The sequence below is a fragment of the Tiliqua scincoides genome, chromosome 2 (genome assembly GCF_035046505.1).
Source record: "Tiliqua scincoides isolate rTilSci1 chromosome 2, rTilSci1.hap2, whole genome shotgun sequence".
Taxonomy (NCBI): Eukaryota; Metazoa; Chordata; class Lepidosauria; order Squamata; family Scincidae; genus Tiliqua; species Tiliqua scincoides.
The window spans coordinates 114752779-114769332 of NC_089822.1; the positions used below are offsets into that span (position 1 = coordinate 114752779).

The 16554-nt window shown below is 44.5% G+C and overlaps 1 protein-coding gene across 1 annotated transcript; it reads right to left on the reverse strand.

Moving 5' to 3' along the window:
- Nucleotides 1-5289: 5289 nt before the first annotated feature.
- Nucleotides 5290-15594, reverse strand: TKTL1 (transketolase like 1). The gene is made up of 14 exons (XM_066613914.1): nt 15461-15594; nt 14875-14992; nt 14510-14623; nt 13942-14039; nt 13556-13747; nt 13350-13477; nt 13052-13245; nt 10511-10675; nt 10277-10433; nt 9554-9684; nt 9005-9088; nt 7134-7230; nt 6909-7028; nt 5290-6103 (listed from the first exon to the last, which is right to left on the reverse strand). Exons 1-14 carry the CDS (start codon nt 15568-15570, stop codon nt 5931-5933), a joined length of 1881 nt encoding a protein of 626 aa, XP_066470011.1. The 5' UTR covers nt 15571-15594; the 3' UTR covers nt 5290-5930.
- Between the last annotated feature and the right edge of the window lie 960 nt (nt 15595-16554).

Sequence of the window (16554 nt, forward strand, 5' to 3'; positions counted from 1 at the left end):
CTATGCTTTTAACAGGCTACTGTGTATATGATTTCAACAATGATAGTCAATGGGGCTTACTCTCAGGTAAGCGCAGATAAGATTTCAGTCTTTGGGATGTTTGGGGAATTTTTCTTAAACAGATCAGCAACTGTTTGGGAGGGTTAGGAGGGTTCTTTATTTTAAATAAATGTTTAAACTTATACTTTTTGTAAACATTTAATTTACTTAATTAATTTGATTTTGTCATATGGGGGTGTTAAAAATTTTCCTGCTTGATGATGTCACTTCTGGCCATGACATCACTTCCAGTGATGGTCCTCAAATATTTTAACACTAGGACCCACTTTCTAGAAATATAATCTGTTGGGACACACCAGAAGTGATGTCATTAACTTGGAAGTGGTGTCATGGCTAAAAGTGACATCATCAAGCAAGAAAAATGTTAACACCCCCATATAACAAATTCATATTAAATTAAGTTAAATGTTTACAATAAGTATAAGTTTATAAAGTTATTTAAAATAAAGAAGAACCCCCTATCCCTCCCAAACAGTTGCTGATCTGTTTAAAAAAAATTCCCCAAACATCCCAAAGGCTGCAATCCTATCCACATTTACCCAGAAGTAAGCCCCATTGAATATTGTAGTTAAAGCATATAAACAGTTGCCTGTTAAAGATATAGCTCTGTGACATTTCCCCACATGCAGTTACATACCATGGTAGCATCAACTCTAATACATTAAAAATAAAATACACACTGAAATGAATGGGGATCCACCTGAAACTGGATCGTGATGAACCTAGAAACACTGCACTAAGGCAAGATTTCTAAAGGGAATGAGGATTAAGGATTAAACCAAACTCTCTTATATTTATATCAAACCAAACTCTTGTTTTATTGAAAGACCTGATGTTGATACCATGAGAATGCACTTCCTACAAATCACAGATTATCAACAGAACAGTCATCAGGTTATTATGAAATTTATTTGTTATTAGATGTATATACCACAGTTCAGTACAATTATTTCCATGCAACTCACAGTTCTGTAAAATAATCAAAATGAAATTGAACAAAAATTCAACAGTCATATGAAAAGCATAAACTCTCAGCAGCTGAATTAGATTAGCCATAGCTTTAAAAGGCATGAAAAATAAAAGGGTCTTTACCCTCTTCCAAAAAGACATGAGTGGGTGTCAGGCAAAACTTACCTACCATCTGAACAAACTAGAAGTTTTTGTTTCAGGAAGTTTCCTTTAAAGTGCTACAAAGTATTTCCCTCCTCTAAGGAAACCACAAAGTTTTCTAAGCAATGCTACTGGCAATTAAAATGAGTGACAACAGCACAATACCACTCCTTGGCTACCAGGAATTCACTTTCTCTGGGGTTAAATGAACTTATTATATACACCTGCAAAATAAAACAGTCCCCAATCTCAGGAAACCTAGTCCTATTTCACACTGAAATCAGTAAGCCAAAATAAGCATGACTAACTCATCCCGTGTATTTCAAATAACACTTGTTTGTTCAGCTTTCTCTGGAATGGGGTTTAAGGGTGCAATCCTAACCCCTTATGTCAGTGCTTTCCAGCACTGACATAAGGGCAATGCAGCTCTGAGGTAAGGGAACAAACATTCCCTTACTTTGAGGAGGCCTCTGTGAGTGACACCCAACTGCAAGATGCTGCTCATGTCCCATTGGCACTGCTATGCCAGTGGTGGAAAGCACTGACATAAGGGGTTAGGATTGCGCCCTAAGACTGCAGTGCTGTACACACTTATCTGGGACTAAGTTCCAATGAACTCAATGAGACTTACATCTTTCTGTTTTCCAAATGTTGATGGATTCAGTCTCTGAGGTGCTGAGACTCAAGTACAACTATGACTAAAAAAAGAGTTCACATGCTAATTGTCACTTAAACAGATAAACCTCAGGGGGCCTATATATATTTTCTAACAAAAATAGGCCAAGACCTCCTGGTGTCTGAGAGTGTGCCAGGCATTGCCTTTTCTCCTCCCACTATCTGGATTTGACAAGAATGGGGAAGTGCCCCTAAAGAGGGGAGGGAAGAGGGTACACTAGAGCACCAGAGACACTCTAGCCCAAGGATCACCTCACCTCCATACTTTCTCTTCCATTCCATTTCCCTCTTCCTATTTGAATCAAGAGAAGACAGGGGGAGGATAAGAACAGAATGAATGGAGGCAGGTGGATCCTCACAGTCTGCTACCTGAAACTGGGCTGGTGCCACAAGTATCCAAGTGATATGAAAAGGAGCCTTGTTTAACTACTAAGAGAATACAAGTTATTTGTATTGCACTCAACTAAAGATCAAGTTAGGGGTCTCCTGATCCTTTAAACCAGTGTTTCTCAAGGTTTGTCCTCCGCTGTACCACTTCACATGGTCCACCTATTCAAAGTACCACGGGAAGTTATTGGCAATGACATAATCGCCAGGAAAGATGCAATGCGACAAACACCAGTAAAAGGCTCAGGGTGGATGGGAGGACTTTTTCAAAAACGGAAAAGCACACTTTGGAGCCTCCTACTGCTCTTTATTGTGTCTCGTTCCTGGTCTTGCTGCCAGGTGGCAGGGGCCTGGGGGTCTTTTGAGTACCACCAGACACCACCTCAAAGTACCACTGGTGGTATCTGTGCCACTGATTGAGAAACACTGCTTAAACAGTTCCAGGAGACAATAATTTTGATTGGAATGTTTAATCCTTCCCCCCTCTGCTGCTTTCTGAAACTGACCCCCCCTCCCAAATTTCAACACATACTCTAGAAGTAGTCGTCGTTCCCCCCCCCCCCCAAAAAAAACCATTACAAGTGACTTTTTTCCCCTTCAGGGGGATTAGCATCTGCTGGAGTAGGTAATCAGAAAAACAAAGAAAGCTAAACATCTGCACATCCAGTGCTGTTGCTCCTATAAAGCCATTGAATCTGCCTTAAAATGAAAAAAAAGTTGGGAAAGCCAGTTATGGAGCCCCCATATAACTTTAGTTAAGCCTTAAGTCACTTAAGGCTTAACTAAATTCTGTGAATTCTGTGGTTCGTTTTAAAAAAAATACAGGTGTGAGCCACTTATAATGGCATACATTTTCCTATCCCTGTTTTTATGCGACTAGGTTTTAAGCAAATGTTCCACCCAATCTAGTGCCTTTGATGTGTAAACAGATATTCCCTGCCAGACACTCGCTAGCTGCACAGGCTACTGGAGATTGCCTCTTCTTTGCATTCAGAGCCTCTCTATTGTGTAAGCCAGGGGTGTCCAAACTTTTTGGCAGGAGGGCCACATTATCTCTCTGACACTGTTTTGGGGGCTAGGAAAAAAGAATTAATTTGCATTCCAAATTTGAGTAAATTTACATAAATGAATATATTAGAGATGGAACTTATATGAATGAATGTAGGTCTTGCAATAGCTCAAGGCCTATAAAAGGCCTTGCACAAAGCAAGGGTGGCCTTTCCTTCACTGCCACTGCTGCATCACAGACATAAAACAGCAAGCAATGGAGGGAGCCTTCGGCGAGAGGTCAAACAGTCATCCTCGCACTGAGCCAGCATGGGCTCCAGCAAGTCTTTGGAGTGCCAGAGGCTCAATGGAGACTGGGGGCTACTTGCGGGCCAGATTGGGAGTCCCTAAGGGCTGCAAATGGCCCTCGGGCAGGGGTTTGGGCATCCTTGGTGTAAACAGACACTCTGCTGCAGGCTATGGAAGATGCAATTGCTTCATTAAGAGCATCTTTATTGTGCTTTGGCCACCGTCATATACGCAGTCCATTGTTAAGCAGCACATGCCTGTATATGTAAGATTAGCCTGTATGTTCTGTTTTAATTTAGTTACAATTTGCTTAAGCTTTAATCTTGTGCCTCTTTCTATTGTGTTACGAGTCAGTATGCTTTCAACTGCAAAACCACAGTTATACAAAAAACCTGAGATATCTTGCTACCTAATTTACACAGGTTTGCAGCCTCCGAATCCTCTCAGGGGTATGGGCTGTATCATATGCTACAAGAAAAAATAGGTTCCTTTATATTCATTATATGTTTTTGTAACATTTATATGAATGCACTCCTGAGAACCTTGGTTTGTCAAGATTTTCATCATACATTTCTAATGTTTGCAATGTATGCAACATTTATACATGTTTGCCTATAGACAATATTCAAAGCACATAGTTAAGCCATTTCTGCCCAATGTTGCATATACAGGCCCAGCCTTGTTATACACGGATTTTTTATACACAGATTTGACTCAACCCAAATGACCCCTGCAAATGAGAAGGAATGTGCTGATCCCTGGAGAAGGGGAAAAATGTACCCCTTTAAAATCACAGTTTAAAAAACTGCTCTTTACTGTTGCAGAGAGACAGTCATACAAGTGATTACAGGTATAACCCAAGTATCCACAGATTTTTCTATCTCAGATCTGATGAGAAGGGCCCTTTAAATTAAAAAAAAGTCATTGTCAGCCGGCTGACAATCCATCAATCATTCTCTCTGCAGGCTTCACTCCTCCCTTGCCCCTGAGCATGTGAAAGAAGGCTAAATGGCAGCAATTATCACCTTCTCCATTCTTTCCCCCTTGCTGGGGTTCCTGGTGAAGGGAGGGATTGCTGCCTCCTAGTGAATCCTAAGCTCCTGGAGAGAGACTGATTGCCTCTGTATGCATTTCAAAAGGTCAGCAAGGCTGTTTTTAAATCAGAGGAAAAAGATTTTGGGTGCAGTCCTAACCCCTTATGTCAGTGCTTTCCAGCACTGGCATAGCGTTGCCAATGGGACATGTAGTGCATCCTGCAGTTGGGTGTCACTCACAGAGGCCTCCTCAAAGTAAGGGAATGTTTGTTACCTTCCTCAGAGCTGCACTGCCCTTATGTCAGTGCTGGAAAGCCCTGAGATAAGGGGTTAGGATTGCGCCCTTTGTTTTTCAAATTGATTTGCTATAGTGCATTTGTTTTTGCCATCCACATGAGTTCTTGGAATGGGACCCTCATGAATAATGTCTCAACCTGTACGCAGTAGGGATCAAATGTGTACACCTGTGGGCTAGGCAGAAATGGGTAGACTTAGGTGAAGCTACACATGGTTGCAGTTTTCTACGCATCATCTAGTCCCACACCTCTGCATGTGTGTCTTAAACTAAGTTTTGCCCTTATCCTCCTTTGAAAGAGAAAAAGACACTAAGAATGTGAATTAATATTGTGTGAATGCATCAGTGGGAAGAAATGGGCTCTAGTACAGGTTGGAGAGAGGTAGTTTCACTGTCTAGTAGAGAGTTACAAATAATACACAAAGTTCACAGTTGAAGGTTTGCTATTTTTATTGGTTTATTGGAGGAACATCATGTTAATAGCAGAACAACTTCATGTTAATAGCAGAATCAGTTCTGACTATGACAGAATTACAATCATGATAGAAACTTTAAGAAGCAGTTATTAGTAAGTTCCAGTTATGTAGACAAAAACCAACCATGTGTCAATACTTCCTGCAGGAAACAGTCCAGGAAAAGTCTATCCAACATGGCACAGGAATGTCAGACCTCAGCAAGGAAAGCCAAGAAGGGTTGGAATCAGGCACAGAAGTAGGTGCCAAAAGGATCAGGTAGGACTAACACCATGTGGTCCACATTCAGTTTCCAGAAGGCTTTAGGCCCAAGTAGTTTAAGAATTAGCAGAACAACTTAATGATTGCAGGTGTGGAAGAATAAACTGGAAAATTCTGTATAGCTTTTCTTTCACTTTGAACAAAGTGAAAGCCTACAGAAGGAATGTTAACAGCATCTCTCAAAACCAGAACAGGAAGTAAAATAATGTGAATTTCGGAGCAACAGGGAGAACTTTTGTGGGGTTTGGTAACAGAAAGATACTATCTCTGCATTTCAGAAACCCATTTTTCACAGCTGCATGATCCCTCCCATCAACTCCAAATCAAACTACACCATAATCAATTGGCAAAGGTGCTTTTCACAGCTGCTACGATGTTCTTTGCACTGATCCCAAACAGTTCAAGGAGCTCACTTGGTTTTCCACTACGAGGCACACCTGACACAGCTAGGCTCTGGACTAAGATACCAGGTTCTCCTGCAACTGCTGCCGCCACTGCTTCTCCAAGTCCTCCTAGAGGTGGAATAACCAAGTTCAAGAAGCATTAACTTTCCAGAACACTCTCAGTTCTAGCTGGTTAAGTCCAGCACTTATACAAAAGTGCAAGACAAAAATGCAGCATAAGCTGTCACTTGTTTCACCCCTTTCAAGCAATTATCTGGCTCCTGCCATTTCCAACATGGAGGTTGTTTGAAAGCCAGTTTGTGTCTCTTGCTCAGCCCCCTACAGGAAGAGTTTGAGGTGCCAGGAGAGCAGGCCCCTTCCCTTTGACTGTACAATAAAGATCTCTTTGGCCATATATTACATCACAGTGCACTTACACTTGTAATCCACTGGCTTGTCTAGCACACCAGTCTTAAGGAATATTCATGGGTCTTTCCTGGGAAAGGGAGACTACAAACATGAAGACCAGGCTGCCTACAGATTATCTGTTTCCTAGCCTCCTTTCTCTTCTCCCTTTGTTCTAAAGCTAAGTACGGAATTTGTCTAAGGCTAAAGTCCAAGTCAACAGACACTTTTCCATGGGCCAGATTTGAGCTGTAGATCATCCATTACCTCTTTCCTGATCTCCATCCCCACCCCCTAACTGTATTTCTTTCAGTCTGTATTTTATAGAGTATTTGAGGTGTCTGTTCCAATGCCAATATATGGCCACCCTTACACAACTGGAAGTTGTTGAACCAAAAGCCATTTCATAAGATGGGCCAGCATGTGCTAGGATACATAATCTTCTCAAGCATTCTGTACCATAGTCATACAATCACAATCTGCTTTCTCCAACCTAGTCTGAAGCAATTATATTGAGTTCACTGCTTACCTTCCCTGTAGTGATCCTCAACAGTGATGATACGGCCCCCAGTAACTCTGGCACTGGAGATTATGGTGTTTGCATCCAAGGGTTTGATTGTAAAAGGGTCAATTACTCGAATATGGATGTCTAAGAGAAAGACAAAGGCTCATGGAAATGATAACACATAGGGCACAGCAATATCTTGAACTTCTAACCAAGTTTGTGGCCTGCAAAATTCCAGATATCCATTACCTTGTTTGCCTAGCTCATCAGCAGCTGCTAAGGCCTCATGGAGTGTGACACCTGCTCCAATAACTGTAACCTTGTCAGCATCACTCTTGCGTATAACCTAGAAAGGCAGGGGAGGGAAATGTTCAATAAGCAGAAGATGTTTTGCAAGTTAGTGGTTACCAAGAGAATATCTTATGGGATCATCAAGGGTATGTTCGGCTACAAGTGCACAAAACAAAACCACCACTACCAGAGTCCTAACAGATCAAAGAATCTGCTCTCTGCCTGCAGCTTATCTTCTAAAGGATTTGCCAGCTGAATGCAATTCTTATTCTGCAATTACCACTCAGTACTTTTATGCCCTTCACATACAGTGCATAAAGTTGAAATGACAGAAAGCATATAATACCATAGCACCAACTCATAAGAAGTCCTCAGTTCTTCCCAATTATACCTGCTTGTGCAATTCTTTCAGAAGCTGCCTTAGCCCAAGGTGTACTTGGAATTTAGTGGATTCAAGATCATCATCATCATAATCTTTGCTCCCTCCCAAGTCACTTGAATAGTAGCCTCCTTTAGGCCCCATCATACTCCAGTGTCTGCCTGACCACAATTTCCTTCTCCAATATTCTGCTGTGGGAACTAGACACAAAATTTTATGCCTCATTTCTACACCTGGAAACAGCAGTCAGACTTCCAGTTTATCCAGAAATACCCTATGATTCCCTGACCTACCAAAGATATGTCAAGTCATATCAAACCACTGACACCTAGTGGTAGGCACATGTATAACTAAATGCTTCAAGCATTATTCTTTTCAGCCCAACAAGTCTGAATGTGGGGGGCTTACCCAACAAAACTATTCACGCTGTAGCCTTAGCACTAGAAAGCAGGGTTATTAATGCAACTGAAAGCCTTCAATCTGGCCCTAAAGATGTCTACCACTTCATAGTGTCTGTTAAGCCATACTGCTCACATTCCAAAGCTGCAATGCTAGGGAATCAGTCCCATTTAACTTACTGGGGTTTACTTCTGAGAAGACATGTATAGGATTGCACTGTAATTCACTTAAGGATGTGTCCATACATTGCTTTAGCAATAAATCCACTGTAGAAGTACTCATGAAGTATACTATTTTTAATCCAGATAAAACTCAGGGAAAAAGTTGTTCATTTTCATCAGAAGACACTGACCATAGTGCAAATTGACTGGAACCTGGTGCGCTTGTTAGTATACTATACTTTCCCTTCTTCTTCTAAGCAGTTTTTCACAATTCAGAAGATTAATTTAGCTCGGTGCCAAGCTTGCTAGGGGGCCTACGGCAAAGCCCTAACCTGCCCCCTTCACAAAACTGGATACAACCATTGCTGCTGAGGGCTTGCAGGCCAATTCAACAAGGTGAGCTTTCCAATGGGTCAAAGTCCTGTTGCTGTTGATTCCTGATTTTTCTCTTCTACATTCATCCATTTTGAGTTACACTTAAATGAGTGCAAGGATTAAACTTTAATGTGGATAGCCCACCTGAACAATTGGAAATGCAGACAGATTACTGAATCAGCCATTGATTAAACTGCCTAGTATGTCTGTCAAGTGGATTGTAAAAGTGAGGCGGACCAGACAAGACAGAAGGAGAGATCCTGTAGCTCTTGGTATATCCTAAAGTACTTGCTTGAGAGAAAGCTCCATTGCAATGAAACTTCCTTGCAAAATGCAGACTGTAGTTCAACAGCAGGTAGAAACTTCACCTCCCCAGTTCAGAGCATCTGACAAGGTTTGTTCCTTACATGCTAGTCATAAATCTAATACCCAAGGCCAGAACAGAGCCAGAAAAGATATTCCTCAAGTTCCTATGCACAACACTTTTGTGTAGAGAAGCAATTGTATTCCTTCACCTTTGCATGGCCAATCTCAAACTTTTCTTCCAGAGAGTATATGATTGGAGTCTCTGGGCGGCTGGTTCGAATGAAGCATATCCCCTGAGGAGCAAAGGTCACATTTCAGAGGAAGAGACACAGCAGGGTTTCCATTGAAATATCTCTCTCACTCTCACACACTCACACGGTCAAACATTCATTCAGAGGTTTGTGTACAAAGCAGAGCTGTACAGACAGAAATCAGAGGTCATCTAGAAGACATAATCCTGCAGAGTAGTCTTCAAGCAGCACCTCCCACTAAAGTCATGCATGCAAATCAGTCTTCCTGTCACATAATATCTACCTTAGCAGATAGTGTACCTAAGCTTTATAAAAATGCTTGCAACAGACACTGCACTAGCTAATTTAAGGAATTGTAAGAAGACTCCAGTAGCAAGAATTGTAGCCCTGGTCTTGTTGCTTCCCACTCAAGGCCAGCAGACCAACTTCCTGAGTTGGAGAGAGTGTCTTTACAGTTTCTCAAACCTAGTTTTCTTAAACAGCAGAAGTTGCCCATTGTCCACTTACTTTAGCATTTGCAGCCAAACAGACAGCATGTTCAGTGGAGACTGCATCACTTGGGTAGAACACAGTGCAGCCTGGAATGGCTCTGAACATGGCTATATCTTCCAAGGCCATTTGAGAGGGCCCATCTTCACCTGGAGAAGAAAGAGGAAACACTATTAGCCTTGCATGAGAAATACAAAATGGCCATCTGTGCCATGCACACAGGAAAGATAGACCAATTTCATCCCCAAAACCAGAAAGGCATGAACACTGTGCAACCAAGTCAAAATCCTTCACAGGATTTCACTCATGAGTTTTATATGGCATATTATCAAATTTAATTTGGTGCCAGAACTCCACCCAGATTTAGATGGTTACTCAAAAGAACTTCAGAAAGAGAATCAAGTCATCCTCATCAAGAACCGTTCCTCAAGAGAGCTCCCAACAGCCAAGTGATGTTAACCAAATGCTTAATGCATTCTGGAGTCATCTTGTGATCGGATGACAGAGGAGACACCATACACACGAAGCAAAGGAATGGTGCCAGAATTCCTAGCTTCTTGGTATTCTTTCTTCCTTCCTTATCACAAATTTGATTAAAAGATCATCATTTAGTACAGGTAGTGTAGTTCCTCAGTCATGCTACTCTAGTTAATAGGAACATATGTAACTTTCAGTTGTGGATTACTCTTAAGAAAGCCATAACTAAATAGAAAAGGGCCTCACACATCAAGCTACACATACCAATGGAAACTCCACTGTGGGATCCACAAAGGTTAATGTTGGACTGCGAGATGGCACCCATCCGGATATGGTCAAAAGCTCGGGTGAAGAAAGCAGCAAAGGTGCTGGCAAATGGAACCATGCGATTCCTAGCAGCACAGCCCAGAGCCACACTGACCTGCAACAAAAGACAAGATACCATAATAAGTCATGCTCCACTAGCAACCCATGACTCCATTTCACATTGAGACTCACCATGTTCTGTTCAGCAATGTAACACTCAATATAGCGTTCAGGGTGGGCCTGCTTGAAGAGCTCAGCAAATGTGGAATTCTTGGTGTCGCCATCCAAGGCCACCACACGACTATTAGCATTTCCCAGCTTTGTCAGGGCTAAACCATACGCCTTGCGGGTGGCCATCTGAAAGAAAGAAAGTCACAATGCAATGTACTGCAAAACAATTGCAAACCAACACCATGGAGAGGCCCAAAATAGACTTCCTAGGGATCTTCATATTTTGTTTTTTAATATCACACACATCTCATCTGTTCTTAGTTATTTCCAATCCTAGTGGTGAAAAGGATTGGAAAGCAGACATCAGTTGAGGGTCCATACCAGAGCACTAGTGTCCCAGTTCCTACCTACTACTGTATGAGGGGGGGGAGCAGGATCTGTTTTGACTTATGCCCCATTCTACATGATGCAACAGTGCCAACTGAGCATGCATGCTATGGTGGTGGTGGTGGGAGGGACAACCAGATGGCCTGGGAGAGGCAAGTAAAAATATTTTTCCACTTACCTTTCCATAGACCATCTGGCCATCAATGGGTCTTCTTGGACCTACACCAGCTATTTTGCTGGTATAAGTTCATGGAGAGGCAGGGGCCACACTGAGATGGCAAAATGGCAGAAGTGCACACCTCTGCCATCGAGGATCCAACCCCTCTCACCCTTGAGCCGCCTCCTGCTCACCCCCTCAGAATAGTTGCAGTCCTGACTCTCTTGCCACCTGGGAGCCAGGACCACAAGTGCCTCCCCCGTGTCACACAGAAGAAATTGCAGTGATGACATCACTGCAATTACTGCCAGCCAGCTGCCCCTTGCTTTAAAAAAAAAAAAATGGACAGAAGCCAGGGCTGCCAACTTCTGCCACTCTGAAAAGGGGCAGCTGTTCCGAGAGACCCAAACAGTTGAACACCTTTCATAAGAAGGAAATGCCAGTGCTCTAGGTATGCTAGTGATCCAGAACGTTATCAGGGAGCTGCTGACACACAGGCAGCGCTTCTGGCCATTTGGGCCAGCAGGCCCAAAGCACATGATGGCACTGCAGCTTTTGCGATGCCTTAAAGCAGGGGTGCTCAATAGGTGGATCGCAATCGAAGCAAAATGAGTAGATCGTGGAGTGCCGACCCCCCCCCTTCAGGTGCCTCTGGGAGGAAACGCCGGGAGTAAGGCCCATTGTACTCAATGGGGCTTACTCCCAGGTAAGTGTGGCTAGGATTGCAGCCTCACAGCCTAATCCTAGGCATGTCTACTCAGGAGTAAGTCCTGTTATACTCAGTGGGGCTCAAGGTACACCAACATACACTGTACACATAAATGTTATATGTTATGATGGCGTGAACATTATAAAAAAAACTGGTAGATCTCCGGGCCTTGCTTGGGTTTCAAAGTAGCTCTTGAGCCAAAAAGTGTGAGCACCCCTGCCTTAAAGAGTACTTACAGAGGCAGAATGCAAGATTCATCACCATCAGCCCTCATTAGAATTGGGCCATTAGTTAAGGAAATGTGTGCATAAGATTTATATAAAGGCATTTAGTTTTGATTAAACTATTTTGGGTTTTCTGCGAGATTTGAAGGAGTTTTTTGTCATTAAACTGGAATTATGAAGTAAAAGAAGGAGATGACTGCAAAGAACCTGGGTGTAGAAGACAACCAATTAGTATTTGCAAGAAGATAGGGAGGCATATGCAGTACTGTGCAAGCACCCCACGCACTTTCCATAGTCAATGGTTACAGGGAGAAGCCAAAGCTGAACACCTTTCATAACAAGCCCAGAGTTTTCAGGGCTACATGCAAGTAGTCATCAAGACCTGCTGACTAACAGCCCAGTCATAAGCTGCCCGGCTTCCAGAGGAGCAACAGCACCGAAATGGCCACAGCAGCCGCCCGAGTCTCCTTAGGGGAAGGGGATATTTGGGCAAGGGCGCAGGTCCCACAAGTCTGCTTATACTAGCAAAATAGCTATTTTGCAGGGCTCCACTAGTCCCACCCTCTCACCCCAGTTCCTCTCCTCCCCCTCGTTCCGCCCTCCTCCGCCTCCCAGAGGCCACACTGCTGACCAGCAGTCTCACCTATACCTCTGCCAGCATCAGCACTCCCTCTTCTCCAGGTGTCATAAACATGCTTTATGGCACATTTACATCAACCAGCACCAGTGCTAAGTCAGTATAGGATTGGGACCTAAAGATCCTGTGCAAACTTACTTGGAGGGAAGCCCCACTGAACACAATGGGACATATTTCTGAGTAAACATTATGGACATTTAATTTCCACTTTTCCAATTCTGAAGAAAGCTCAAGACAGCTTACAAAATTAAAAAAATTCAAATCCAGTACAAAAACATGCACTGAACTGTGCTGCACATCACAGGCCTGGCCATACCACCTGGTTAGTCTGGTTATCAGTGAGTTTTCTTGGACCTATATGTCACAAGCCATAATACACCCTTGTCTGTTTAGAGTGGATGTGGAGAACATCAGTTGAAAGAGCTAGGCCAGGTCGACCTATCAGTACCTTTTCACCAATTTTATATGCAGGTGGAGAAGGCATCTTGATATTCACTGTGCTGATCTGTGGCACATCTGCAGCAGGTGGCTGGATAGACAGGACTTTATTCGTCTGGATTTGGCTCTGAATAGCATTGATGATAGATTCTACTTTGTCCTTGGGCATGGGCTTTCCATGCCAACCATCAAGATCCTCCACATCTAAGACAGAGAACATTAACTTAAATATTATCCATAGGCCAGAATGAGTATTGCGAGTAGTTCCCTCTCACCTCCACCACCCCCAAGACAGAATCACTTTTCACCTGCAATTCCTCGCCCTTTGAAAGTCTTGGCTACAATGGCTGTGGGTTTTCCTTTCAGCTGGCTTGCTTGCCACAGAGCCTGGCACAGCTCCTCTACATCATGACCATCCACAACATAAGTATTCCACCTAACAGGATATAAGATTGGTGATGTGAGAAGCATGCTCCCTGCCAGAATGAAGGCACAAGCAGCAAGCAGAACTTACCCAAAGGCTTCACAGCGCTTGCGGTAGGCATCAATGTCATGGCACAGTGGCGCTGCTTCACTTTGGCCCAACCTGTTGACATCAAAGATGGCTACCAGGTTGTCCAATTGGTAGTGAGATCCAAATGCCAGTGCTTCCCAAACAGACCCCTCTGAGGACTCGCCATCACCCAATAGGCAGTACACTCGGTAACTAGAAAAGAATGAGGCACATCAGGATGCAGTGAGTGTAAGGGGATAATCTCTCCTACAGCTTATTTTGTCTTCCCCACCAGTGTTGATTTCCCACTAGGACCCAATCCAAAATAAGGCAACAAGAAATTTCCTATAGAAGAGCTGACAGGCTTCATTATGCACCTCTCTTCAAATCTGCCACTAGGTGCTCACCTGGCCTTGTCAAAGTATTTGCCTGTGTAGGCCATTCCACAAGCAGCTCCCAGGCCCTGTCCCAGTGAACCAGTGGCCACATCCACAAAACGCAGCCTCTGTTAAATCAAGTGGGGAAGTGTTAGGCACATGGAATGAAAATCATGAATGAACACCATATGGCTCAGCCCTATCTCTTATTCCCTATCTCCAGATGAAGGAAGCAATTCACATTTCTTTCCACATTGTCAGCAGCACCCCAGCTTTTGAGGAAATGCATTTTACTGTCCCCTCCTGGGAACACACACACATAGCACAATTCCCTCTTCCTAAGTTCTATAATCCAAGTCCTGCTTTTGCAACATGCAAATCAGACTACAAATATTGCAAAGTATGGCAAGGCCCATTTAGTATGCCAATTATGTTCTTGCATCACTGACTCATGGTCACATGGGACAGAAACAAGAACACTCTCTTGTAGTTTGTATCTTCCCCAGTTTTTAAAGCTTCAGTCATGAGCAAGCAACAAAAACCTACTAATGTGGCACAGACCACAGGTCAGTACTATTTCCTACAGAAAAGCACTTACAGGAGTTGGGTGGCCCTCCAAGTCACAGTCTATTTTCCTCAGTTTTGACAACTCTGACTCCTTGATGTAGCCTGCCTCAGCCCATGCAGCATAGAGCACAGGTGCAGCATGACCCTGTCAGGTGAGGGGGAAAACAAAGCAGGAGTTACAACACCAGAAAGCAGGTTTGAAGTCTTACCACTTGAAGGCATGGATAATATGAAAGGGCCATTGACTTAGTGCAGTATGAAAAGTCAACCAAAACTCTCAGTTGTGAGTTGTGCAACTCTCAGGTCTGGGAATTAAGGTCTAAAGAGACTGAGAAGCTCAGGTCTCACCAGCAAGAAAGGGGCTCCCATCCTTCACACAGAGAAAACACCCCTTACCTTGGAAAGCACAAAGCGGTCATTGCTGGGGTGCCCTGGATCACTTGGCTTGTAACGCATAGTATGGAAGAACAATACGGACATGATCTCTGCAGCACTGCAGCATGACGTGGGGTGGCTGCAGAGACAGAAAAAAGGTAACTAAGAGGAGGGGCCCAGGAGGCACAGAGGAGGCTGCTGGCCAGCAACACCCGTAAGGACAAGCTACGCAACCTGGGCCACAACATCAAACTAAAAGGAACCTCTGATCCTTGAATTAACAAGAAGCAAAAAACCCCACAGCTTCAAGGGCCTCTCACTCATCTCAACTCTGGGACTAGCATTTGCCACGACCAGCCAGGGCTACATGCAGTACATGCTCCCTCCTCCCAGGAACGAAGAGGCAGTTTACGGAATGGGTTCCTGCAAAGCAGGTTTTCCCCCTGGGTAACCTCAAAAGCCCAGGCTCTCCACTCTCATCCAGGCCCTTTATTTTAAGGAGGGTCAGGACACCAACCCCCGGGGGCAAGATCCGGTTGCAAAACCTTAGCGATCAGTCTCCCGGAGCAAGGGAAAGGAGGAGGCGCGCACTCTCTCAGTCGATTACCCGGAGTTGGATGCGCAAGTGGAGCGAATGGAGTGGATTCTCAGGCGATTGGCTGTGTCTCTCAGGGCCTGGAGACTCTTCTCCTCCGGCTTGGGGTAGCTGCTAGCCATGATCGCGGCAGATGCTGCGAAACTCCACCCCTTCCCTCCGCGAGCCCCGCTGCACCCTTTTCTTCGGGAGGAAGTGAGATCAGAGCAGCGAGGAATGGGGTGTACATGTGACGTCAGGCCACCCCAGCCATACAACGCGAGCTACAGCAGGATACAAGCCAAGCGCTTGGCCAAGGTCCGCGCTGCTCATTAATGCGTTGGCCATGGTTGGACGGCTGCTCCTCACATGATGCCCGCCTGCCTTTGCCCTCTGCCTCTCTAGCCGGCCACGTGCTCCCCAACCAACCACCCCCAGTCACTCCTCCGGTCTCTGAGCCCAAGCCTATGCATGTCTACTCAGGCGTAAGTCCCATTATAGTCAGCGGGGCTTACTCCCAAGTAAGTGTGGATAGGATTGCAGCCTCTGTCTCTAATAGGTATGAAACTGTGGCGTAGGTGCCTCCTCCCGGGGGAGATGAAGTGGGCTCACTGTCCAACCCTTTCCTGGGAGTAAGCCTCACTGACTCTACTGGGACTTACATGCATCGGATTGGGCTCTTAGACTCCTCTTTCTTCCCCGGAGCACCAAGGAATCAGAAGGTGGATTTGACTTCGCTCTGAGCAGCGGGTGACTTAGACCCCCTCGGCTACTGCGATCAGACTGGGACAGAAAAGCCATTTGCCCGCCACCCACCTGAACTCTTTCCACTTGACAGTTCTGCAGGAAGAGGAATATGGCCTGGGCCAGGAACATCAGGCAGCCTGGAATGTGATGCGTTCCTCTTGCTGTCATGCCTGGCTTTGTAGCCTTGGCAGGCACTGCCTGAGGAAGAGAGAGAGCTGCTGGCAGCTTGCCCCCCAGTGCCCCTTTGCCAAGAGACTAATCAGCAGCTGCTGCGCTCAAGTGTCTGTCCACAAGATCATGTGTCCCTATGAGTGTATGGGTAATAAGGGAGAGGGTAAGGAGTCATAGGGCCCAATCCTATCCAATTTTCCAGTGCCGGT